At 44.3% G+C, this 27,913-nt stretch overlaps 1 protein-coding gene across 4 annotated transcripts in view; it reads right to left on the bottom strand.

The window, feature by feature from the left end:
- cut (homeobox protein, cut) overlaps positions 1 to 26,287 on the bottom strand; it is a 150,538-nt gene extending 124,251 nt beyond the window's left edge. For 2 of the 4 annotated variants that reach the window (XM_033473826.2, XM_033473827.2), the window contains exons 1-2: positions 26,092 to 26,287; positions 20,217 to 21,073 (exon numbers count right to left, since the gene is read on the bottom strand). In XM_033473826.2, coding sequence (XP_033329717.2) covers positions 20,217 to 20,324 — 108 coding nt within the window. In that variant the 5' untranslated portion in view covers positions 20,325 to 21,073; positions 26,092 to 26,287. The remainder of the gene's footprint in view (positions 1 to 20,216; positions 21,074 to 26,091) is intronic. The other 2 variants (XM_033473824.2, XM_033473825.2) reach the window with 1 other exon arrangement.
- Positions 26,288 to 27,913: the final 1,626 nt, after the last annotated feature.

Here is a 27,913-nt window from a genome sequence, read left to right as displayed (position 1 = left end):
AAACAAATCTTGCAAAATGTTATAAATGTTATAAGAAATAATAATATTGTATGATTTCTTATGGAAAATGAAGCGTGCACATGGAAACATTAATTAATGGCGAGGGACAAAGAATATAAAAAATTATTGTTCTTTTCGTATCTTTTATTCTTGTTACTTGTTACTCAACTTAATTTGTGAAACATGTTTTCTAAGTTCTAAAACAAGAACATTTTCTGCAGTTGAATTCTTTTAATAGGTACTCGCGGATAAATGGCTATCTCACGAGATACCCGAGTGCTCGGGTAATTTTCGTTTACCAGATTATCTCAGGAGTAACCCGTGTAGTACCCGAGTATCCCATGAGTCACGGCTCTAACCCAATGCAAAGCGAAAGAAAAACCGGATGCCCGTTAATTAAGTATCGTCGATGTTATTTTTCGGCGGCAGCGAAAAGTCCGATCGGAAACGTTAACCGGATTTGCAAAGGGCGGTCCAAGTCTCAAATCGAATCACCGTCGACGCATTTCCGGGCGTTGTCGCGAATGCTAATTAGTGTTTCGCAAGTTTCCGCGACAACGGCCGGTGCAGGTGTAATGCGTAAGTGCCTAATGCGCGGAAGTTCGGCGCAGACGGACTCTCGGTTAGAATTGAAGGAACTTTTCGGCGAAACGATAAACCGATTTGCCGGGCCAGCGCTAGTTAGCCTGACACGGGACAGCCATATTCGCGCTTCGGCCATTATCCTGTTTCGGACGCGACTGTAATTAAGCCTGTTTCCGGGGATTAGGGTGCTACTCGGCCGCGTGCACGCCTACATCCACCATTGTCCCCGGCAGCTTTTCTTTTTCCGACGAGTACCATTATGGTTTCGAACAACTAACCGAATTGTTTCGCGAACGAACCTAGCTGTCTCCCGCGTCCGCGGGAAATCGAAACACATTTTTGCAATTTCCATCCTGCCATCGTTCGAGCGAACTGTGCCAAGGCTGGCAATTCAGCTTAATTGACGTTATGTTATGACACAAAGATTCGAGTCTGCTTTCTATAAATTCTAGCTCAATAAGTTCTAGTTTGTTATGGAAATGGAAGACAATCTTTTAGTCGTATGTGACTGGGTAAATTTGTGTGTATTCCTCTTCTCTTTGATTTGACTTTGTCAAGAAAGATTTAAAAGATCCTGCTAGTTTGATTAAATACCGGCTTTAAACAAAATGACAATAATAATAATAATAATAATAATAGTAATAATAATGCACAACAAATGTATTACTCGAATTAGAAATTTCCTAATTAAAATTATTCTTATAAACATTTCATTGAAGAAATTGATTTAGGCACGTAACGCCACAACACACTTATCACGTAACATTCAACGATTATTCTTCGAGAGAATTGTTACTCATTTTCTAACGCCAAATGTAAAATGCACTTTATTGATTCATACTAGTCTAAAATAGAAATCTACGACCTACATATCGGAGAAGATTTGGAAGACAAAAAATAATAAACATTGATTTCATTCAGGCAGGAAGATGAAAAATGGAAACAGATATTCACATATCAAACACGAAGATGAAAAATAGAAACGAATAATCTTCGCAATTTTCAATGCACTTCAATCTAATAAGAAAATACGTTGCACACGTAAATTGCCTTTCAGTGAATCAAGCTATCCCGTTTCCAAGGAGAGACTGCTACCTTCTAGATCGATAAAATGTTACGAATCATCTTCAACCAGTTAGCTGTGGCAATCTTTTTGTAAAGTGTACGTAAAGTTGTTGTAATTGTACTGTATATGTTTTTGAGTTCATTCATATTTTGTTTAAACGCAACTCTTTTATCAAACATTTAATTTAATAAAAAAACTATCAAAGTATACCTTTTTAAAAAAATCAAAGTACCTTTTTAACCAATTAGCTGTTATTGACGAGTATAACCGTCCTGAAGAAATGACAATGTTTTATGTTACGACAAGTATGATCGTCAAAAGCAGCTAACTGGTTAAAGATCGTAGATTTCGTTTGGTGAAGAGAACATGGAGGATCAATTAATTTGTCGGCAAAAAACTGTCGAATCGACGTCGGAGTGCAGCGATTCAGATTTCCCACGTGTAGTTGGAACGTTGCATTTCCTAGCAGCGGGTGGTTAGCTGGCCCCGGTGCACCGGCCAGTGGTTACCATGGACGGGACCCTGGGCTGGAAAACAATCCGCTCGATCCGCTCGATCCGCTCGATCCCTCGATCGCTCGATCGAGGAGGGAGGCAGCGGCCGTATCGATCGTCGAGAGCCCGCGTGCGTCTTCCTCATTACGAGGATCGGTCGATTTCGTAGGTGCTCTTTTGACGCGGTCGCGGGTTGCGATCCGGCCCTAAAGTGGTGACGCAACGGCCGAACGAGACCCCAATAGGTCGAGATGAGAGCCATTGTATGGCAATCTTATAATTTAGACAATCACCGATCAATTGAATGGGCCTTTACTACTGCTATACATGCAGCGCCCGTACACCGGCGAGAGTGAATGATGAATGAATGAAGGGACAAGACCGAATGAATGGACAAATAGTTGGCTCCGCTTAAACGTTCGTAAATAACCGGCCGCTTCATTCAATTACTTTCAATCGCTTCGAGCCAATAGATACAATTTAGAAAAAAAGGAGAGATACCGGGTTTCAGCCGAGATGACCGGCCGATCCGCGGGGATCCATAGATCCCTCGATCGTCTCTCGCGTTTCCAAGTCGTCCGACGACTCTATCCTGTAATTTCGCTGTTTTTTCCACCGCATGTTTAGGCGACTTTGAAATATTAATCCTTTCAGCGTCAAACTCAAAATGCCACCCATTTTATGATTATTATCCAAACATCGAAAATTGTTTGCTTACGATATAACATTCGGCGACCCAGAATATAAATCTCGTTACTTAACTGTCTAGTTTCCGTCAATTCATCTAAACTTTCACATGTTTCATCAAGAGTTGTAGAAACAATAACGTCCGTTGTAGGAAGAGCATCTTAAACAATAAGTTGAAAAGAATTAATAAAAAGAAATGACAAATGTTCCTAAACGTATTCAGTTACAGTTTTCTCGAACAGGTCCACCGTTCGAGTGTTAATACATAAAAATAGTTTTCAAATAATTATGTCAGAACAGAGGCGATTTTTTTTTAGGTTAATACGAGCACAATAAAGAAGCAACGTTCGTATATAAATCGCTTATTTAATCGTTATTTGCAATGACATTGTGCCATGAGTCGCTAGGATGATAATACATTGTCACAATTGATAATGAATCGTTAAAATTCTGTTCCCAGAAGCTGGAATTCTTCTTGTCTAAGCTTAGCGAATCGATTCAATTTATTATAATATTTCATTAATTCGTTGAGAATCAACCAAGCGGTTTTCGAACTTTCATACGAAGCATTTTGAAGAGCGTGAGAGTCTCTGGACCAGTACATGAATTTTCGCAGACGTTCGAGACAGAGTCCAAGAAGTGTGGCCGAGCGGACAAGGATCCGTTTTATTTTTAATTCGCGCGGCAGGAAAAAATCGCGCAGGGATGACGAAAAATATTTTACGGCCCTCGAAGATTTATTGCGGTGTTAAAAACACGTGCATGTATCCCGGCGAAGTGTGCCTTTCCGCGGCCATTCGCGTCTGGTACAACGCATAAAAAAAAGAGAAGCATAAAATACGCAAAGAGAGAACACTGGCGGGCGATGTATCGCCGTGATTATTGTCTTTGGCGCGATAATTAAAGATCGAGGAAATTCCTGTAAAAAGTATACTTTCTTCCGATGCGAACGCGACCGAGGCCCGAACGAGTTATGGCTTCCCGCAGGATGTTTTCGTCGTCTCGAGAAACGTGAGTCGTCGTCCGTGCAAATACACAGCGCACCGTCGTCTACACCGTCGATAAGATAATTCGATCGAAAGCTCCAGCCAAGAGAAAATTAAACTGATCAGCAGCCGCGTCATTAACGAGCTGACCGAGTCGAGCTGCGAAAACACGGTGTTCTCCATCGTACGTCTAATCTTTATGAACGAGTGCATTGTTATTGTTATCACGCGGTGTGGATCTTTAGGTAAATCCGAATAGAAAACTCAAGAGAAATTAGAATGAGAAAAAGTGTTTTACGTACACTAGAAAACAGTAAAGATATAGTACAAAAAAATATTACTGTCATTCATTATTGTCTACAAATTATACAAACGCATAAAAATTCGTAATCTGTTTGTCATTCTCCTCTTGCGATGTAATTTATATTTACAAACAGGTAGTTATCGTAAGAAACTAATTCGAGAAAAAAATATCTCCTCATTGACTACAAGATCGAATAAAAAATGTTATTGTCAAGTTCGCAGTCTAGCTGCCATTATTCCCTAACAATTTCATGTAAATCGTTAAGCCGGTAGTAAATTAGAGAAGCAACAGTGCTCTAAGCAGAATCACCGACAGACGCGGCAGATAAATCGCGCAACTCACACCGCGCGGCTCTAAAATGTTCGAGAACCGATTCTAATGAGACCGAGCTGTTTTACAAAGAGTTTGCATTGTGTCTCCCGCATTATTTTCGATAGAACAGCACGGCGATAGAATGTGTTCTCACGGAGGCTCGAAGAGGCCGCGTTTCGAGAATGATGTAATTCTGTAGCCGGGATTCGAGCAAGTTCATCGTCGGTAATTTATCGCCCGGATCGCGGCTGCGAAACGGGCGTCGATCAAAAACAGAGGCAGCCAATAATTAGGAAAGTCCGGACACGTCTGAGACATGCGATTCCGCGCTGTGAATGCGACCGAAAAGAAATCTGGAAACGTGAAACCGAAAGGCGAGCGAGTCGGTGTACCGACTTAATGGACGCCGATTGGTACAGATGGCCTTAGACGGCTTTCATACGGCCACGAGACTTGCGACACGTCACGTCCGGATGAATTTACATGCGTAAAACGAGACGGCTGGGGCCTCGATTGTCGATAGCGAATTTCCTTCTCCACAGTGTTCTGCGGCGCGATCGACTCCGCGCGGTGATTTCGGACTCGAAAGTCGCGTATTTCGGGTTTGCGAAATCGAAAACTTCGCTACGCGTCTCAAAGTCATGGTCGTAAAATTCTGAATTGAAATTTACCATATTCTATCCTCCAGTCTCTGGATTTCGCAAATCCTCGATCCTACTTTCCATCCTTTGTGAATAAATCGTAAATTAATTTGCGTAAATATGCTTAATTTCTCTGAATTGAAACAACTTGTTAGCTCCTTTAGCTTAATGCGCTTCAAATAATGCAGTGCAGAACAACTGACGATAAGGTCATTATGTTTTATCCTTCCTTGCGATGCAAATGACTTAATTAGTGCTACGAACATTTACTTCATTTAATCTCGGGTTTTCCGAGCTTTTTAGCGTATATTAATTACTAAATTTTAAAAATATATATGTGAATTACAAACAATAAAATCATCGGAAGACTGTAAGACCATTGTCACATTCGACTTATTAGAACTATTAACGGATGAAATCAATTTTTTTTATCAAACTTCGGTTTTCTTCATACTACGCAGACAATTTTCATTTTGCATAAAGATCCGCGGTCCACTAATCACTGACGTTATTAAATGGTTCGCCGATACTATTTTTTTTTTCATGTACTCGTTGATATTCACGGTCAATAAGAGGCTATGCCTCATTTGCCAACTTCGTGGACAGTTAATATCGGATTTTATGCATACAGTGTTCCGTCACGTAACTTCATAACTCGTCTATCGCCTCTAACTTGTGAACTCCGCGCATAGTGTGCTTCGCCTTACGGAAGTTTCTTTCCAACCTCATTTGTTTCGTCGCTAGATGCAAGCATAAATAATTCTCTAGCGTTCGATTCTTTTCCCGAAAAATCGTGCTACTTCGAAGCGCTAATACGAAGAAAATTATTTTCACATTTTTTTTCCCGGCCGATCTTCCTTCCATTCAGTTTAATTAGCGCGAACTTTCACCGACAGGCGAATCGCCATCAATATGTAAAATCTATCCATAAATCAATGAAATAAATAAACATTCTACCTTTTACCGTGCTGCGGCAATAAATCTCTCGTAAAAATCACGGATAGCGAGCATAAAACGGAACAATTTAAATTTGAAATGCAAGTCTCCCATTCTAATCCCGGCAAAGGTAGAGAAAACCTCGGAGCCCGCGTTTTCCTTTTATTTCTGTCCAACTTTTTCATCCATATCGAACAATTAACAAGAAGAGGAGCTCCCGGCTGGTATCCAGAGTGCTCCGATCAAAGCAACAAAATCACTCGAAAGCAGATATCGTTGAGCTCTACTCCCCCCCCCCTCCTCTGCCTCTCCCTCTCCCGGGTTCGTTGGTTACGGGAAACAGGGAATACATATGCATCGACGCGAATATCGTATGCACATCGATAAGATTGCTTTCGTAGATCAAAGCATCGGCCGGGTGCGGAGAGCCCCCTCGAGATTGATAGATCGAAACCGAATCTCCGGGGCAAGTGGACTCGAAACGAATCGAGTGCTGTTCGCCGGAGCGGCTGCCCGCTATCGGGACCGAGAGGAAAGCTGGGCGTTTGCCCGCGACCAACTTCCGGCTGCTTATCAAACGCTCTTCCGTCCGAACGTTCGTTTCGGGAATTCAATTGTAGGACTAGCCGTCGAATATCGTACCAGCAACATATAATTCTCGATCGGCCGCACGAATACTCGCCGCGACCCGGTTGTCTCGTATTTTTGCTAATTCGAACAGATGACCTTGACCGTGCCACTCTAAGCTCGACGTCATCCAAAATTTTTGTTAGACTTCCCGTTTCAGTTCTGACGATTTTTGGGCAATCTGATTTCAAGCTATTTCTCACACAGTGAGAAACTCTGTGATTGGGGCATCGTCGTAGTAACTGTCTAATGTAAAAAAGGAAATGTGTATCTATAATGCGTTAAAATTTACATAACAGGAAAATCGTTGCTTCCATCGATTTAAAAGAAATTAATGACATTTATATTTAGGATGATTTTTACTTAAAATGTTTATTACCACTCTGACTCAATATTATACAATTTATCTTAGAACTACATTGACTAACACTTCTTTGCTGGGATTTAAAATAATCTTTTCGTTTTTTGGTGTAATAGCTTGTACGTTTAATGTTATGATTTAAATTAGTCGTGTTATGTATAATAAAATTAAATCTTTCCACCGTTTTTACGATGACATTGCTTTAATTAATTTGTCGAATGCCGGGCTATCATATAATATTTAGCACGAATTGCACGATATTAATTAAATAGCACTCTTTTTTATGAATGTGCTGTAAAATTATAGTTTAATGTGTTTTGTCATTTGCAACGTTAATATTGTGATGTTTATATTGCAAAATATGTGGTTATCGCTCGACTGCGGTTCTTTATGCAAATATTAATTTCCAGTGATTCATTAGTTCAGGCCTAGAATCAAGTAGAAATTAGTTTTGCATATTACCTGTCCTGACGAGTTTGAAATAAAATAAAAATCACTGTAATCGTTTACATAACTCATTAATAAAATATAGTCAACTTAAGGTAATATGATTGCATAAAACTTAGTTTGAAGATTCTATTTTAGCACACAAGTACATATTCCAACCATTTAGTCCACAAAAGCATCTTATATTACAAAGCAGCTGTAAACATTAACAAAATATCATTGCACTCAATATATTTATCAATGTTTACCAGCAAACACGGTACTGTTTACTAATGTTTAAAGACATTGCTCTGTCGTACAAAGCAAACGGAGATAAAGCAAGACTTTATCTAAACTGCTAAAAAATGTCAAAAAGAGATATACAATGAAATCAATTTGTTTCATTGACCCAACCTAAGCGAATTAATTCAGTGTCCATCAACGAGGAATTAATTGCCTTGTCCATAAAGTCTTAAATTAATATTTCGTCACGGGAACAGACAGAACAAACTGTGCAACAATAATCACGTTGTGAAACTTTTAGTGTACCCTGGCACGATGAGGGTTGACCAAGAAAACCGAAATGACTTCTGGCGTACCGAAAAAACGCGATTTATGTGGAAGCGTTCGCGACATGTTCATCAAGTGATTTCGTCGGGAATCAATTTTCCATCGAATCCGGGGGGGGGGGGTAAAGGGGAATACAAGGAGTGGGGGGAGGGTCCGTGACGGGGAACCGTTCGCCATTAGCGTCGATTATTCGCAGTCATCGTGCGGCCATTTCAGAATTACTCGATCGAAACGGGGTACGAGTCGAATAAGCAACCGAACCGATTAATCCGTCATTCTGATTTATTTCTCTCCGTTGGCAGTCCGCGTTCGAACGCGCAGCCCAGGACCGACGAGTAGCGTTATCGCGTGACAAAGCGCGTATAGGTTGAACGATAGACGGTCCGTCGCACCCGTGAATATTCATCCGACTCGCTAATTGGCGATACGATGACTATTCATGAATCAACGATTTTCAATAGCTGTTATTTGACGTACGAACGAAAGGCGGAGCAACAATGAGGAAACCAACCGAGGGGGATGGAAGGGGGGAGCGAGAGCTTGCGACGGGGATCGCGGGGAGGAAACGAGAGAGAACGAGCGATGGAGAGACAGAGCCAGAGGAAGAGAGTGGGAGAGGGAGTCAGCGAACAAGAAATTCCAATTTTCGGATTGGAAAAGGACGAGCTCTCGATTAAGCGCCACTTCGCACTGATATTCGGATCGCTATTTTGTATTATCTGTTTAGAAGATGAATTTGTTAGTGGAGCAGCCAATGGTTATCTAAATTGAATCCCTTTGTGCCGTATGCGCGGCGGCGTATTGAGCCAATTCTCGGTTTAGTGGCCCTCAATGCTGCGATTTCATTGCACTAATCTGCGTATACACTAATATTCGAACCGGCGAAAACATGCTGCCGTGAAAACAGCTGGCCCTTGATTAAAAACCGGTCCATTGTTCCCGGGGATACTAAAAATACTTTTGCGGCAATTAATCCGGAATTTACTCTCGGAACAATCCGTGTTTAATAAACATTTATGTATTTATCACGGCAGCTGATACACAAAGTATGTACATCGCAGGAAGGACAATTTGCATAATCGTCTAATCTGAACGAACTCCCGGCGTTTGCAAGACGGTAAATTATAGTAATCCCCGCGATCCTGTTCAGTGTTCGCGCCGTAGACGTTGTTAACACGCGCCCGCGTCCTTTCGCGGCAGCCACGGTCTTAGAATTAGCTGCGAAGGGGTTAATTATGAATTCTAGGTAATTGCTAGCGCCTCGATCCTCTCCTGTCGCGCTTTCCAGCCGTGGCTCTGCAGGTTGTCGATCGCGCTGCCTGTTCGATGATCACTCGAAGTTAGAAACGCACCGAACGCACATGTCGAACATATATTCGTGCGTGGATCGGCGCGGCGGCGCTTGCGTCGCGTCGGCGGACGAGGACGCCGTGCAAGAACGCAGACGTGGTGCCACCCCCGTGACGCCCGACAGGATTCCCCGTCATCGGTATTGGTCATCGACGATGACGAAGCTACGGGGGTGATGGACCAATGACTGCTGCGCCTGTTCTGTCCGACTAAAAACCGGCGCATCTTACTTCACTTTGGAGATACCTTAGCTTGGAAGGATTTTCAGATTTCAAGCAAAAGTTTGGATCGATGTAAAGCCTACATATAAGTAGACGGCGAATTTTGTGCATTCATGACAAAAATGAGTCGAGGGAATATGAAACAATAAAAAGATTCAAGGAATTTAATTCTCAATTTGCTAAAAATGTTTGCGGAAGGATCAGACATTCTGATTGACTTCTCACAGGTTATGCAAACAATTTTTATTTTGCACGAAGATTTGCTGCCTGCTTATAATATTGTTGGAACATTTTTCAGCGAAAATAAGTCAGAGATGTCTAATCTTAAATCCTGTTATATCATTGGATCACTTGGTGAAGTTCTTGAAACTAACTAAGCAAATATTAGAACTCCCGTTTTTAAAAAAATTAAACACGTATGAATTTTGAAGAATTATTTAGAAATTAATGAGTCTTCGGAACAATACTATTGCACTACTATTGAAATATTTCTGAGGCGTTGTGTAAAAATTAATGCGAAGTTCAGACTGATGCGAAATCTTCTCGTAACAATATCGAAATATTTCTGAAATATTCTGAAATATATATAAATATATATTGAGCAACTCAACAATGTTCTAACAGATCTATCTTAAAATTGAACACGGAGACTGTGAAAAATTACTTGAGAACTAGGAGAACAACTACAGTCGATGGAAGCCCTTAATGAATTCCGGAACCCGATATAAATTCAAGTCATCGATACGTAATCGGTTTTTTTCGTCCGCGCTTTTCCGTAATCGGAAGCAATGCGTCGATCCGTCGATGTCGAATACATACATGTTACACATAGTTGCAAAACAACATAAATAAAAATGTCACATCAAAGACGACGTCTTCGACTATTAATAGCAATCAAGATGTCAGGAGACGGAGCATATAATCATTCTTTACACAGTTCAGAACGATTGAACCGGTACCCGCGATAATTCGCTTCAATTCCTCATCGTTTAATCTCTGACGCTGCGAAAATAATTCAGCGCTTATTTTTATACGCATGCAGCTTTTGATGCAATTTTCCACGACTCTTCCCGTTCTCCTTGAATTGCACCAGGATCATTCCATGGAGCAGGTTTCGATTTTCGTACGTCGTCGCATCGATTTCTCTTGTTAAAAGAAAAATCCGTGCAGGAAATATTCGACATCGAAGAGCGGAGAGTTTATTTATACATTTCGATGGTTCGCGCAGGGGGTCGTGTTCGATCGGTTATTTATTTCACGGCGATCTAATAATACGAAGAAAAATCGAGGACAGCAGGTGCAAAAAGCTCATACATCACCGGTTCGTTCCTCGAACTATATTCGAGGATCGTGGGGTCCACGCGCGAGAGGGACAAAGAGAAAGAGAGATGTATCTTCTCGATTTCCTATGTCTCTCGGCAGAGGACACCGTGGCAACCAGAATCGAGTGAACGAAAATGCATCTCAGAGGGGCGTCATTCCCTCAAATCGAAGTTTATTTAGCCTGGGTTTACGGCTCACTCCGGATTCACTTAAGCTCGAATCGCGGCAGGAATCGCGGCGATGTCGTCCCATGCGATTCGGAATTTTGGATCCGTTCCAAGCGACCTTTGAATAGTCTCCGAAGGCGCGGAACGGCGAGAGGGGCACGGGGATAAAGGAGAGGGTTAGCGATCGGAGGCCGGCCCACGGAAAAATTTACGACGATGACAATAAACTTCGTCCACCGTGCGGGAGAACAGGATTATAAAAAAGAGAGAGAGAGAAAACGATAGGGAGAGAAGAAAGAAGAGACCGGCGAATTGCGTAGCGAGGGCAGTGCACAATTATCCAAGACGATTTTTGGCCACCGAACACTTTCGCTAACAAATTCAACCCCCCCAGTTACGATCGTTGTTCTTCAACGGAATAAACTGCATTCGCTGTCATCGATTTTTCTTCGAGTCGCTGAAATGGAAATGTATCGGCTAAAAATTAAGTTCACGTTGAACACAGCGTTTTGCGCTCTGTCGGTTCTTTATCGAGTCGTGAATAGAGTGCGATTTTTATGTATTTGTACCGCGTGTAAATTCGTGAAATACAAGAATTGTTGTAATATGTTTTCATTGGATGCGCATGGGAGAACAAATGCAAACTGTGAAATACAAGATCCTAATATTTTTATCTCATTTTAAGAAATTTTTAAGAATCTACATAAAGAACTACATGTATAAACAAAATTGTTTAATCTTCTGTCAATTCGTTACGTAAAACTTGACACGATCAACGAAAGATCTTCGTTCAATACACTTCTTAAAACTTAATTATAGTAAGTGTTTGTTCGAATGCTCCGTAGTGTCGGAGGGGTGAGAAACAAGTGGACTGTCTCAGAGGAAATTTTTATGAACGTGTTAGTTGCGTGTTATGGAGAGGAGATGGACGAGTAAAACGGTGATAAAGTAGACGAGCAACAATGCCGAGGCACTCGATTTTCAAACTGGCCGATCCGCTTAATAACGGGCGCAGTGGTGGACTTTCCACCCTTCCGACCGGGGATGCGAGCAAATATTTCGAAACGCGTGGGCGGTGCATCTGTTGCACGTACATGCGCGGCAATTTGCGATTCCTGCGTGAAAATTAACGACACGTTGCGAGTGACCCTCGAGTTTCCACACTGTGGGGAGATGGAAGAACGCGCAAGGGGTAGCGTGAGATAATTAACACTGTAGCGTTCGCGGGAAATTTGAAACATCCTCTAGGATCGCGAAAATTGGTAAAAAGACTATCGATATTCCTACGATAATCGCCTTTTCACATTCTAAAGTCAATCGGCGGTCAGACAAATTATTATAGAGGGTGGTTAAAGCGTGTCAGTGGTTTCTATGATTGATATGTCAGCCCAGGGATAATTAAACGTGCGGTAGTCACAGAAAATTCATTATAAAATCTTGAGAACAAGTCGACAAATACATCGACAGTCTTCATACAATTTGTCTTTGCAGTCTCCGAGGTCAATTTGTGGTTGGAAAAATAATTGTAGAGGACGGTTGAAGGGTGTTAGCGTTTCTATGATTGATACGGTAGCCTGGCGACAATTATGCGAAAACACGTAAGAAAAATACCGGGACTCCCATTCGTGTTCGAAGTGTCTGAAATTAATTGGCGATTAGAAAAATGATAGCAGACGGTGACTAGAGAATATCATCTTACCAGTTAGTGGTTCGAGTGCACGAAAATGTCTCCAAGGATCACCAGCTCCCGATGCTAAGAAGAATTTTCTTTTTATCACGGCGAACGACTGCATAGGTTCTCGGAAACGCTCATTAAGGCCTGCACGAGACTCGCATTTCGCGATGCGTGTATCCCGGTATATTTAGAGTGTGGGTGAATCACTGTTTGGCGGGCGATCTCACCGACTCCGGCAGTTAAACCGCCGATTTCAGAAATAACGGCCCGCGGAAATTAATATCTCGCCTCGGCGGTGCGGGAATACGCCCTCGAACAATCGAGCATTTCCTCGCTGTTTTCTTTTAAATCTGGCGCGACCCACCGGAAAAATAACTCCGCCGATTTGTAAACAGATTTCTTATTATTGGATCACGTGCTCGGAACGTTGCTGCGGCCGACAACCTCGGCGAAATCAATTCGGTATCTTCTCCTCCCTCTATTTAATTTAATGCAATATTATTTTAATGCATGAATTCAATATATAATTATGAATACACAATTTTACCGATTTTTCCCAACTTTGAATCGTCCTAATCTATATTATTATTATTTTTTTCAATGACGTTGGTTCTTTGTGCGGACGTGAGAAAATATCAGCACGGTACTGATTAGAACTTCATAGACACGTGTATTGTAATATTTAAAATGTGGAACGTCACCTAAACTGATGAATTTAAATGTTGCCCAGCGATAATTGCTTCAGAGTTGAATGTTTCGAATAAACAATTAAATTGAAATAAACATATCGCACATCATTTAGAAACTAGAACTTCAATGACACGTGTATCGTCTTCTTCAAGATTATGAACATCATTTGCAAAACGACACCACAGAATGCTCCGCACATGAACAGTATACAAGTAATAAACGTTACAGATGATTTAAAATTTGTTAACACTGCAAAAACACGTGTATTCCATTCATTGAAACTTTGAACGTCGTCCAAAATAGCGATCATAAAAATCGCACACAGATAATTGCTTCGAGCACACCAACGGATTGCTTCGAAGAACTGTTATTCTCTAACAAATTAATTTGTAACAAAACATTGCACTTTGCTGGGAATTCAGAATCGCGTTCGTTTAACCGAGGTAATAGGTTCGTTCAGAGAAATAAACGGTCGAAGGCGGTCGCAGCAGTTGAAAATGACGGGCTCAAAAATTGTCGGAAGGTAATTGTCGCGAACGTGAAAACGGGCCAACGAGGAGATCATTGCCGTATTCTACTGACACGAGAAACTGTATCGCACGGCGTGTCGGCCTCGAAATAGAATATAGAGGCTTATTTCGGATGCGTCGTCTCGTTGGTCTAGTCCAGGGCTGGTCTAGACCTCCGGGGTTCACCCGCTTTACGAGCTGCCGGCAGGCAACGCGACCGCTTAGGTGGTGACTACAATCGAGCGCAGGTGCACCGAGTCGCGTGTATATTTGCTGTGAGCCCAACGATCCCTTATTAAAAGGCATTGCGAACCATGTAACGAGTGTCGAACGCTGTTTCGCATTCTTTAAACAGCCCGGTTCTTTGCAATTACGGTAATTAGACGGGAACTCCTTTATCGGGAATCTCTGCCCCCCCCCCCATGGACCAACGAACTTTGCACTTTACAATATTTTTCAATCTGTATTCAATATTTTTCGAATACATACATTATTATTGCTTTAATGAAGTAATTTAAAATAGTTGCTATTAGTGCCCTCTAAACTTAATGTTAATATTGTATACGTAGTACTTTCCAAATCTGCACATTGATATACCATTGGAAGGTATCGTGAAAAATCTGAACACTCTAATATTTGCATAACTTTTCATTAAAAACTCCAACGTTCATGTCTGGATAGTGAGTTCTTTAACAAACATACGGACAAACAAGGACTATAGGTAAGTTCTTCTATCTACGAAGCCATGTTTCGAGAGTTTGTGCGATTAAGCAATTAAATCTTCCTAACACGAAGCAGTCCAAACCGTGTGGTTCAATATTGTAACTCGGCCGACTATGTCTACATTTTTGTTTTTCATTAATTATCCCAATTTAAGCGAAGTTAGAAACACGTCCTATTCACGTCCATGCGATCATTCCTTCAAGAAAATTCTCCTATCATTTCCTACTATTGCCATTCTTCTTGAGATAATAGGAGCTTTTTAAATTTTAGATCCAGAAGCAATCGGATAATATTACAGAATAATTTCAGAGAATAGAATACTTGTTCTTTGTTTACATATTACTTTTAATTATTTATCCCTGCCTGTGCTTTAGTTATGCCGTTTCAAGATCCCGATCTTTCAAAAATCGATGACATTTAATCGTTCTTGAACTGTACTGATATATGAGCCGTTTATTTTGAAAGTGGCATAAGTCACTTTACCGTAATGAAAAGTGGTGATTTTTTAATGTTTATACGAAATTATTTATACTGAGAAAAATATCTCAGTATCCTGAGCTAACAGATACAAGTAAATCTTCTCGAAAGTTAGCATCCATATTTTTAAACTTGTTAAAACGCAAACCCTTAAATATATCGACTTAAAAACAAAGTGACTTAAGCCACTTTCAAAATAAACGGCTCATATTCGCTTGTCCGTTTCGCCCGCGCTCGTGTTCACGGCTCGAATCTTGCCGACTCGACTTTCGGGATCACGAACATTCGGGATTCGGAGCAATACAAAGTATCGAGATCTCGCCCGATCCCGCCCGAACTTTTCCGTCCCGTCCCGAGCCCGTAATTTCGGGCATGTATCCGCACACCTCTAGCGCTCGTTGGTGTCAGAACGCGCGTGACTCACGTCTCCTTGTTGTCGAACGCGTCTCGGCAAGTGTCGCCGCCGCACGGGGATCTCGGGAACCTGGTCTGGGATTCCCCTACTGGCTGTCGGAGCAAGCTTCTGGTGGGGAGCAAGGGGACACGGGGTTGGGAGCAGGAGGGGAACCCGAGTCATGGCAAAACTTTTGTCCATTCACGGTCGACACGCTCCTAATTGGGAGTAGGCTTCGTGGTCTCGTTCCGCGCGCACGGCTGCTCCGCGAAAACGCAACCGGACGTCTTTGCCACGGATTTTCCGAAGGATCTGCCACCTTCGCCGCTTCCGACTAACTTAGCACGACTCTCGACGAAGTCGCTCTTTTTAATCGAGCGAAAAATGTGCGAACCACGATCCAATCTACAGAATCCTGCTTTCTATCTCCTTTTGATTTTTTAGGATAGCAGCGATGCCAGCAGACAAAGTGTTCCATTTTGCTTCAACAACCCCCGATTCTATCGATCAACACCCGCAACGATTTTTAAATATTCAACGCATTTAATCTAGCAAAAAATATGCAAATCATAATTTGGTGTACAGAATCGCTTTTCAAATGCATTGGATTTTTTCGAGAAAATTTCAGTCGATGGCTGGTTAATTTTGTAGCATTGGAGCTGTTGTTTCCTTTGACTAAAACAACCCTTGATATTCTATCTATCGGCGCTCGTCACAATTTTTGCGGAGTCATCTTTTCCACCTTTCACAAAGTAACCAAATTACAATCTTATCTACACAATCGTATAAAGCCAATTTTCCTTTAGATTATAACAATCCAAAATCCTCCAACGATCGACTTAATTGTATCTAAACTACAACCTAAGCCGAATCACTTTTTTAATCCTTTCAGTTTGCGTAGTTTTTAGAAACAATTTCTGGAAACATGCCCCATTTAATGGATTAAAATTTGCATTAATGACAATCTGGTATACAGAATCGCTTTTCAAATCTTTGGATGTTAGACACAATTGCAGATGATCCTATCAGAATGGAAGATACCTCTGTTTCTTCATTTGACTGACGTGTCCGACAATGCTACAATATTTGAACAATTACTCTGGTAGTCTAGATGGTCTAGTGTTTCACGCGATTTACAGGTGATTTCGATAGGTTCGTGGATCGTTGACTGATTTCTAGGACGTTCCGTTAAAAATCGCGGAACGTCCGTAACCCCGGCTTTCGTCCCGGCGTAATTCAATCTCGGGCGACGGGCACATCTCTCCGCGATTGACGCATAGCCGATGAGGCATAACTTTAACACTAAACCTACCAAGCAGTAATACTAACTGGCATGTACTAACTCACAAAAGCGAGAAGATCGAATTTATTTAGAATGTGTAAAGTTTTTATTATAAAACTTGCTCCACAATAATATAACTTATTCAAGCGTTTTCCACGAAAGAGTCTTGGAACTTTCCAGAATTGGAAAATAAGAAAGCAGTCACTTTGACCGCGGTAGGTTTAGTGTTAACGAAACCATCGATCCTGGGATCCGTTAATCCTCTACAGTTTCTAATTTTCCTACATTTTCCTCGCAAGCTCGGGAACAATTTTTATACAGCTGTCGATGGGAAAGATCGAAGAAATCAAAGCGCAAACGTTGCCTACGAATTAGTTTCAAGTGACGGAACGCTATTGACTGTGAATCGCGACAAGCAGCACGGATGTATCATAATCAGCACAAATAGTGATTAATAACGGAAATGAGATTGACTGTCCTGATGATTTCTGTAGTTTATTTTCTACGTTTTATAGAAAATTCAATGGTAATAATGGTAATGGATAAAGTCTAATGTCAAGTGATACTTTAGTAGAACAGTCAAGTTTCGTATGTCATGTATATTAGGGAACGATGACACTCGTGGTACCCTTTACCTAAACTGAACTAATAGTGACATGTTTGTTGTAACACATCCTGTATATTATCTATACTTTATCGATCATCAATCGTTATCGCGTCGTTTGAACTTCGCAAATTACTTCCCTCTTCGACAAAACAGCAAAGTTAACCAAAGATTGGAGTATTTAGTGTACTTCACATACTGAACGCATAGTCGCAAATTCCACGTTAATGCTAAACAGACTGGACAGAAATAGATACAAAATGCTTAGTCGTGTAATCTCCTTACAAATTAAGAGTTATAATCTGGATTTTCAAATTGAAACGACGCAAAGAAAACAAAGCTGGATAATTAAGGCTTGCCGCGTCAATTTTCCATGTAAAATCAAACAAAATAGATCCATAATTTATTGAAAATGTTCGCTACCACTAAATTAAAAATTCTAATCAAAATTTTTACATAAAAGATAGTACGTTTGTAGTCCTGCTCGAAAACGAAATTTCTGTGTGCTCTCAAATTTCCCACCAAATGAAACAAATCAGAGAAAATCGAGCACGTAATTCGCAAGACTGTCGACTGTAATAAATTCAAATCCCCAGCCTTAGTTTTCCCACGAAGATAAATCCATAATTCGCATTCGCAACGATCGCTACCAACTTAGAATCCCCAGCCAGGAGTTTCGCGCAACGATTAAGCAAAATGAGCAGCAGAGACACGACAGAACGTAACAGCCGACCTCGCAGCCACAACAAAGCGACTTTAATTGAAAAGTGAGAAGACCCGTCAGTCACGGTACGACAAAAGCAGGCTAACCACCGTTTCAATCGAAAAGTATCGAGTATTCTCCCCTTAAGTATCGAGCATTCCACATCCTGCCGAACCTTTCAAGCGTGTCCTGCGTACGCCCGCATAAAGAGCCCGGTGGGCTGTGCAACCGCGTAACAGACGGTAGATCCCGAAGACGTGTTCGCCGTGTTTAATCACGAAAACGGCGCGGCGCGCTGCAGCTTGCGGCGTCGCGGCGTCGCGGCGTCGACTTTCGGCGTTTTCACTTTCCTCGGAAACGTGTCAGCGGGTTATACCGCTTCATCGATCCTCTCGGCGGCGAGGTTTCCGCGGCGTGGTTACGTCCGAGCGAATTAAGCCGAGAAAGGGGACGCGACGACGGAGCCCTAGCCGATAATTGTCCCCGCGTTTCAGAAATTCGACGACCGGCGAAATTTCGCGAGGGTTCGACACCCTGAAAACCCGACGACGGGAATTAGCCGCGGGAAACGCCGGGTTTCCCGAAGTTCCGGGCGTCGTTAACCCCCTTGGCCTAATCAATAGACATAATTATGAAACTATGTGGTATTAATAGTCCTGACCCCGGTGCGCCGGGTCGTAATCCGGTATCGGTGTCCGGGCCGGCCCGCGCCGCGCGCGCCGTGCCGCGCCTGCCCGCTCCGTTATTAAGCGACTGTGTTTTGTCGAAAACAGCTAGTTGAGCGGGACGATCGCGCGTCCCGCACCCGGAAGAACCTGCCGCGTTTTACGGCCGCTGTCAAACCGCTCGTTCACAACTATCGTTTTCGTTGTTCACAGAAATTTCAATTTATCCGCGACGCCTGGACACGTGCCGGTTTCGAGAGCCGTGTGCCGAACGAAAGGCTAATGACGGAAAAGTTTCCTCGGAGGATGACGAGGAATATCTGCTAATTTTTTCGACGGTTAGTATCGGCGTATCGGTTATAAATGAATCTGTCGTACGCGTATCCAAGAAGTGTCCGTCAATTTCGCGTAAATCAATTTCACTTTTCGAGACGGTCTCAAGAATTTCTTGTGCAAACAACCGTGGAGGGTTTGTGCAACTCTTGCGGTTATGACTTTGACGGCTGTGACGGCGTTTTTCACGTACACTGGAGGAAAGCTGACAGCTCTGCTTGTCAACGAGAGACGAAATTGAAATTCTGTTTCCCACGGGTCGTTCGAGACCTCGGATATCTTAAACACCGGAGAAGCTTCTAGTAATTTCTCCTAAACGTCGCCCTCGGTGACACCACTAACTATCGTCGAGTCACTCCGAAATCGAACGATAGATCATGAAATTTCGACTCATTCCGATCGTTCGCGAAGTCTTTCCCTATTTTTCTCGGTGAACCGAACACGTTTTCACGAATAGAATCGAACTGCGGCCACTGTCGAGGACGGTTGTCAACCACTGTATGTAGGCCACTTTGCCGCAAGTCGGTCGAGCCATCCCCTAAATCGCTGAACTATCCTCCAAACAGCAAGTGTCGGGGAAACTTCGCCACCCTCGCACCCTCGTTGAAACTCGGGGTCGGCCAAGTGGCCAGGAACCTGACCAGCAATTACCGTCCGAAAAACTCACGGAACCCGATTCGATCGGCCCGGCGATCGCTTAGGAATGATCGTCACTCGTTCGACCCCCAAAAACGGTATCTTATTATGCCATGTCCACACCACGATCCCTTTCTCTTCGAACGAAAGGTCAAAGAGAGACAGAGAAATCAAGAAAAACCAAAAAGTAAATCCTTAACACTCGGTCGGATCAGGGCACGATCGCTAAACCGATCCTCCAAAACCTGTGATCACTTCACATACGGCTTTGATCGCACACCACTATTTCCTCGATTTCTAGAGCGTCCATGAGAATGCGACAAAGTACAACTCCCCGCGATAGATCGTCGACACGTTCAACGAGGGTGGACGCAGGTTTGCTAATCTCCTAGGCGGACACTGTCATGACACACGCAGAAGAAGTAGTAGAAGACGCAGCACACGTTCTGTCGTTCGATGGATCACTTACCTGTTGCCAGAACTGGGCGAGCAGGTATATACGCTCCTTCTTGAACAGCCAGTCCATGGACTGCATGGCCTGAATGTCCAGCGAGTTGGCCTCCGCAGAGGCCTGCATGCTGGCCAGTACCGGCGTGTTCAGGCTCGCTAGAACAGGCTGCTGGAGCACGGATGCGTTGCTGCTGGCTAGCAGATTCGCGTGGTACACGGCCGGTGCATCCTCTGAGCCGGCATTAGCCAATAGTTGGGCCCCGATCGGCGCTGATGGCCCCTGGAGGCCCAGTGACGAAGCCACTTTGACGGCTTCGAGCTTCTCCGCCGGGCCCAAAACCGTTCCCCTTCGATTGCCGGCGCCGCCGACGCCTCCTGGGGCGCACGCCTCGGCCGGCGGGCCCGTCGCTACCGTCTCTTCCTGTTCGTTAGTCCCGGACACTGTCCCGGAACACACTGGATCTGTCGCACCACACACTGGTCCCACGGTCACACGTACTCGCACAATGTCCTCGTCGTGGTCGCAGTCGTACCCGTGCCCGTGTTCACCAGAGTCATTGACGGGCCTGTCCTGCCCGAACACAACCCGCCAGGCGTTCGAATCTCGGGGTTCAGGCGGCGCGCATCAGATTGCCCGTGGTTCACGCGACGGCATATCACACCCACACTCGCGGCGGTTCAAACCGACTGCACGCACTGCACGCGGTCACACTTCACTGCCGCCGCTATTTTCCCTCGTCTCGTTTCGTCTCGACTCGACCCGTCTCGCCTCGCCTCGCCTCGCCTCGCCTCCGCCTCGGCTCGCCTCCGCCTCGGCAGTTCTCGGGAAGAGTGTACGAGACCCGTCCTAGCAGGCTCCTAACCTGAAACTAAGAGCTACCGAACGACCGATGTGATGTCTGGAGGAGGTGCACGAACTCTGGAAGGGATGGGGCGGGGCTATCGGCCGGCGGAGGGGGTAGGCCGGCCCACTCGACCGCCAATAGTCGGCGCGCCCCGATCCCCACCACTGTTCGCGATACTGGCGTTCAGAGGAGAGCGTCGCGACGGTGGGGATAAGCTGGTCGCCGGTGGGAGACGTGGCGGAAAGGACCGGAGGCTGGCTAGGTGGTCCCTACCAGAGCGGATCTCATATTTTCAGCTCCCCGAACGCCCTTTTCTCCAACCCCTGCCGATCGTCGGTTCCCTTCTTCTTCTTTCGTTCCTCTTTTTCTCCCGGCGTCTCCCTTCTCATTGTATCTATGTTTCTTATTTTCACCCTCCCTCCGCGCGCACACATACACCGCGCGAGCGGCGGGCTCTGCCACCCTCCTCCTCCTCCTACCTCTTCCTCCTCCTCCTCCTCGCGCCGGCCCCCCTCGGACCCCCTCCCCACCTCACCCCGCTCAGACACTAACCCTTCGATTGCTCTTTGGTGACTGAGCGGCCTTTGTTCCGAGCGCCGTTACGATTTTCAGACGCGAGCGACGACAACGAGGTGAGATTCAATTTCGAAAGGGTTACTAAATGCGGGGTCCTTTTTCGGGGGACCGAGAGGAGACCGGTCCAGCTCTATCCCCCACCGTCGCAGCGACTTCCATTTTTCCCTTCCGACCGGATCCTCTCGCTGCGGAAGCTGCCGGCTTGTTTTGGTCCCGTTGGAATTTTCGTTCGGTTTCGGGGGTGGTTCTTCGACTCGGTCTCGCAGCGAGAGGATCGATCGCCGATCCAGCCCCTACCCCCTCCCCGCCACACTCGCTCTCTCACTCACTTTCTCTCTCTCTCTCTCTCTCTCTCTCTCTCTCTCGGAAAGCAGCCTCGAGGTGCCGGCGAGTTGTGTAAATAACGAAACTCGACGAAAACGCACACGCATGAGCTGCTGGTTGTTCGCCGAGTCAGCGCCTCGATTGAGTTACTCATTTGTCGAACACGGCCGATCGAATTTCGCGCGAGCGGATTTCGAATCGGCGATTCGTGGCCTCGATGCTGGAGTGGACGTTATTTCAGACGCTGACCATCGTGGCGGATCTATTTTGTCTCGCTGCGCGAACGTTCGAAGGTTTGTCGAACTGGGATATTTGAACTATCATCGAGTGTAAAGCGATCTCGCGGAGGAACGGTAACAATAGTCTAAACACGAAGGAAGACGATGCATGACGTCTTAGAAAAATTCCGATGTGGGTTCGATAAGGCGGAGAAGCTGCCGGGGGTGAACGTGTCGATTCAAGGAAGTCATGAAAGGCGTGCAGCTTCCGGCGAACGCGTTAATCCGCGTTACCGTGTTAAGCACACTTCGTGACAGTCGAGTTAACCGGTGCCGGGTCTCGGATAATGCAACTTTAATTTCTGCGGCGTTCGCCGGTTACACGGAGTTAATCATCGCCGGTGGATGATAGTCGCTGTTGACGCGGAAACGAAAACAACTGTGTAACTCGATTCACGCCACCAACGTTGCGTACTTGTTGCTGTGGCTTTCTCCTCGATCGATTAGCCCTCCCGGAAAATCATCGGACTGACGATGACCGAACAAGAAATTACGGAAGAACTTGCAAAATCGAAGAAAATTCGACGAAGCCAGAAACCGCAGCAATTGGCGAGATGTCGATAAGACTGGCTTCGGACGACGAATAAAAATGCTATTGACCAAGAGGTGGAGAAATTTGATGGACAATAAAAGGAGATTCATTTTTCTGTCCAAGTATAATTTATGAAAAAAATTGATTCGAAGAGTAAAGAAAACGTCAATCAGACTTAGACAAATTTACTACGTGTTTCAAAATGTCGACGTAATAATGACGTTAGACAACGTTGGCATCGATTAGATATCGGGAAAAACATCCGAGGATGGGGCGCGTTCTCAGTAAAATGAAGATGTCCACGCCGACGAAAATTCGTCGCAGCCGCCCACGAAAATACTACGCGTTGTCGAGTTGTCAGCGCGTACTATACGATCATCCGATATAACGCGGGGATTAGTTTGTCAACGCGGGCCGGCGTGCGCGTACACGCGCCTGCATTTCCATCGCCAATGCGTCTTGGGAGCATTGTTGTCGAGATGGTTTCGCAACCATCGTCTCAGAGTTACGAAAATTTTAACCGCGACCGAACCACGTCGAAGCATAATTCGCCCGAATCAACGACAACTAAGGAGCATCTGCTTCGATTATGCGAAACATCGAAAAGAAATAAATGCTACTCGTCATTCTAAAACAGAAACGAACAGAATGCCTGAATCTGTGAACCTGTTTGGCAGAAGGTTAGCTATAGCACACTGGTTTCACTAAATCTACGATCAAATTTTAGAAAACAGCTCTTTCTGTCACTGACCAAGGCGGTATAGAACAAGCTTTGAAAACTTTACCTGCTTTCACTCACTCTTCAACGTCTTCCACAATTCTCACATCACCGAAATCAACGTCCTGCCTCTAGGCACATAATATCTAATGCACAGTGTCACTGATCTCTAAACACCACAAAGCGCGGGAAAATGCCTCTGATACTTCCAGCAGGTTAGAAAATTCGACGAATATCGCTGCAGGAATTATCGTCCTCAAAGAAACGAAGCGTGGTCCTGGACACAGATCGCTTGATCAGCCCCCTAAAAATCGATTGATTTTCACAAAATTCGTTGCGCGTGGCACGAAATTAGAGCGAGTTCGTGGTTTTCGTGAAATCGCGCATGGATAATCGGACGTTAAATAACCTGGGACCAGGGAAGAACCGTCGAAACGACGCGGTACCAACGGTGACGGCTGGACTCGTGGAATTTCGCTGGTCGCAGCAGCGGGACTCGCTTTCTTGAAACGGTCGCACGCTACTCAATATACCGGTCGACGATAAACGCCACCCTCCGTGCCCCCCTCGGCCTCGCGACCCCCTTCGGGAAGCAACGCGACGCTGTTCGAGGGCGATTGTAACAATATCTTCCGGCGAACGAAGGATGCGCAGCGTTCTAAGTTCAAGAGCCGCGCTCAGGGACATCGTGCGAGGCCGGATTTATTTTTTTCTCTCTTTCCTCAAGCTGGATAAGATAATCACGACACGCGGGGTTGCTGCACGCGACACAGGGATTCCGAGACCTCTTCGCAGAACGCCTCGACGAAGAAACCACTCCAGGAACGGTCTCCTTTCAACAAATTCAGTGGTTGCTTCGGCAAAACCCAAAACTAAGGGTGGTTCCTGACGACGGTGCTAAAAAGACACATTCGGACAACGATACTTTTTTCCGGATCACTGGGGATTGCTCTTCTGCAATTTTGATCGAAGAACAATTAGACCGACTTTCATAGATAGTTTCTGTAGGGGTTGTTTTTCACGGCACTTTGACAGAAGATGATTCTTGATCACTGCGAAGAGGATTTAGATAATTGTTTTGAAGAACCGGCGAAGTTGTGCTGGTGAAGCTTCCAGAGAATTTTTTCTGATGATGGAACGATATTTTAGACGGCAGGAAACTATGTTCGGTTTGATAAGAATTTCGTGTTCATAGAGAAATAATTTGCGTTGTAGTTGCCGCTGAGATGTCTAGAATTTTCTGATGACTTTGAGGAAACATGTTACACTGTTTTCAAATCACTGTTGCTCGACTCCTGCGGATTTTGTTTAAGATTGATTCAAGAGGAATTTCGTTTTAAGCGATCACCTGGAAGCTGGATTTGCTCTGATAAACACTCCATAAAGAAAAAACAATATTTTTAAACATCTGATAATTACTGTCAATCAAATTCAGTTGAAAGAGAGAGAAAAACTATGAAAATCGAGTATAGACACTTCAGAATTTGTTCTCACGGAGTTTCTCGATCACTGGCAGTCATTCCTGAGAAGAACGATCGCGAGAATGCTAATTTTGAAGTACAAAATATTTTTGCTATTTCGCAGTAAAATTTGGAGATGTGCTTCGTAAGCTCTGTTTTTGTAAAGAACGATTCTACTGTGTCGTTCGTCCATTTTACTGTCACGTCAACAAAAACATATGTAAAAAGAACATTCGTTTTGAATACACTTTTGCTGTCACAAATTTTTGCACAGTTTTTCACGGCAACATAGCTAATGATCATGATTTAACACGTTTGGTCATCGAGTCTCTCGGACAAATATTTCCGAAATGAATAACGTCGAAAAAGGCAGAACAACTTTCGGAAAATAGACAGATGTAGTAAATTTCTTCGATAAGACAACTACTTTGTATTCTTTCAGATCTATCTCGAATCGTTCACCAGTCGCATTTCGAAAACCACAAAATTCCACATTCGAGAATCCTCAGAAAAAGGAGACCGACTTCAAAAATATATTTTGAAGGTAATACTATGAACCTAAACGAATCCTACAATTCATCCAGCATCGCGAATCCGTCTTAGAGACCACGATCAAAAACCCACAGATTCGCGAATCGGAATTCCGATTTCGCTTGTCCCTAATCAGTCCCCCAATGCGACGTTGTCTCGTCGAGGTTAGCCAGTCAGCTAGGCGCTATCACTCGGTTCTCGTGTTCACGACGTTCTTTTCTCTCTCTGTCTCGGCAAAGAGTTGGTTGACCGGGTCTAGATAGAGCTCCGAGCCCGCGACGACGATCAAGAATCCGTCCGATGGTCACGTTCCAGCCGGCCGGGCCGCGCGTTTCGGCTTTCAGATAATCCGAGGGGCATGGCTGCACGTGCGTGCTTGTCAACTTCGCGGGTAGCGTAGGAATCACAATCAAAAGGGCTTCCTTATCAACGTACCACGTTGTCGCGCCCGATGGGACCCGACCGCGAGAGAAAACACCGATCAATTATTCGTGGCTGCTTTCTACGGTATCAGAACCCGAGAAGAACCGAGGTGTGTGCGTGTATATGCGTGTGATCGGAAAGGGGTAGGTGATCGGACGTCACCCATGCTTGATTCACAGAACCACAATTCATTCACCAGATAATCACCTGTGCACTGGTGGGTCGGCGGGTCCGGACCCACTTTACGGTCGGACACAACTTTTTCCGAAACGCGAAACTCGCGACCGCGCATCGGAGAGGGGTGGGGAAGATGTACCCTTCGACTAGCTAGGTCCACACGCACCGTTCGCGGATCCAGTACGTGCACGCAGATCCTACTGGGCCTGTGTTCTGGCCGAGACTAACTCGAACGCTCGGCTCCTGCAGCCCTCGCAGTCATCCCTCCAGCCACGCACTTTTCCACCCTGGCGAAACTATTGTCCCACGGGGGCCGATCATCTGGCTCTTTCCACCGCGATTCTACGACGCGGTCGAGACGCGTTCGGCCGCCACCGGTGTCGGATGCGTCTGGGGAAACGTATCGCCGAGCCAAGAGACCGAGACGCGTGGAAAGAGACAGTTGTCGGGTTAAGAACTGCCGACACTGCGGACAAAAGTTTGCCTGGCCACCGCCAAGGGACGACGGCCGCGCAGGCCGTACGGTGGCGCCGCGACGCGGACAGACTTCAAAACCCACCAGTGGAACGCGAGGGTGGCCACCCCCACCAACCACCGGCACCCCTTCCAGCATTGGCCACGAGGACACGATGCGCTGTATCAGGTATCGGAAGTATCGGTGACTTCAACGACCTGATCGGAAAGAAGGGTTGCGCTGCGCCGCCCGCTGATGCGATCGAAACGAGTTTCAATGCTATACGGACGTTTCGGGAGCGGTTTAAACGTTTCTCTCGTCTGCCGGCGATGTTTCTGATTTTATTGCATTTTTTAATCGATACATATTTCGTTTAATGCGGACAGTTTGTGCAATAGTGATAGAGTACTCGAGTAGTTTCATGATTTTTTTATTTTATTCTATTTTTGACTAGGCTCTGTTTATTTTAGTTTCGTTCTTTTCGAAACTTGGAGCACAGAGTAATGCGTGGAGGAGATGATCGAAGACATTTTGTGATACAGTGATATTGTGTTGGAGTAGTTTTTCCATTTTTTATTTTATCTTTTATTTTCTATTTTCGACGAGATTCCATTTATTTTCATTATGTCTCTTTGGGATTTTGGGATAAGGGCGTTGTGCAACGAACGGATAATCGGAAACAATTTGTGATATAGTGATACAGTGCTACAATAGTTTTGTAATTTTGAAATTTTATTCTATTTTTTGTGGAGTTCTCTTTGGTTTTGTTTTATCTCTTGAAGATTTTTGGAAAATGCGAAGAGAATGACTGGGGAAAGTGTGTTGTTACAGTGATACAACGATTTTCTAATTGTTTCATTTTATTTGATTTTCAATCTGTTACTTTTGGTTTTAATTTTGTCCTGTTGGTACTTTGGAAACAGTGTCGTGAAATGAAAAGAGGACAATGGGACGAAGTCTGCAGTTTCAGTGATGCGATGCTCCTCGATATTATAATTTTTCAAGTCTTTTTCATTATCACTTTTATTTTGCTTTTTCTTTGATATTTCATAAACAGGAATGAACTGATAGGAAAATGCTTGTAAGGAATATATATTCATAAAGATATTGTTTTGCGGTTCTGCAATTTTTTAGAAAATAAGCAGATTTAAGCAGATAAGCAGATTTAAGGAAAACGCAAAGTATTCGCGGTGGATTGTTCATTATCGTTAAAGAGACAACTGTGCGAAAGGACCTTCCTTCTGTCAACAATTCTTCTTTAGTGAAAAGTTCGTGCAATATTCTACCTTCGCGCCTTGCGCCGGAATATTTTTTCCCTTAGAAACATTTTCGAAAACGTTTTACACTTTGTAACTTCAAAGAAGACCATAATGCTTTGACCCCTATCTTTCGCTTAGA

This window comes from Megalopta genalis, chromosome 6 (genome assembly GCF_051020955.1).
Source record: "Megalopta genalis isolate 19385.01 chromosome 6, iyMegGena1_principal, whole genome shotgun sequence".
NCBI classification, from domain to species: domain Eukaryota; kingdom Metazoa; phylum Arthropoda; class Insecta; order Hymenoptera; family Halictidae; genus Megalopta; species Megalopta genalis.
Note: the sequence above shows the minus strand (reverse complement) of the source record. Positions and strands in the feature narration are given on the sequence as shown.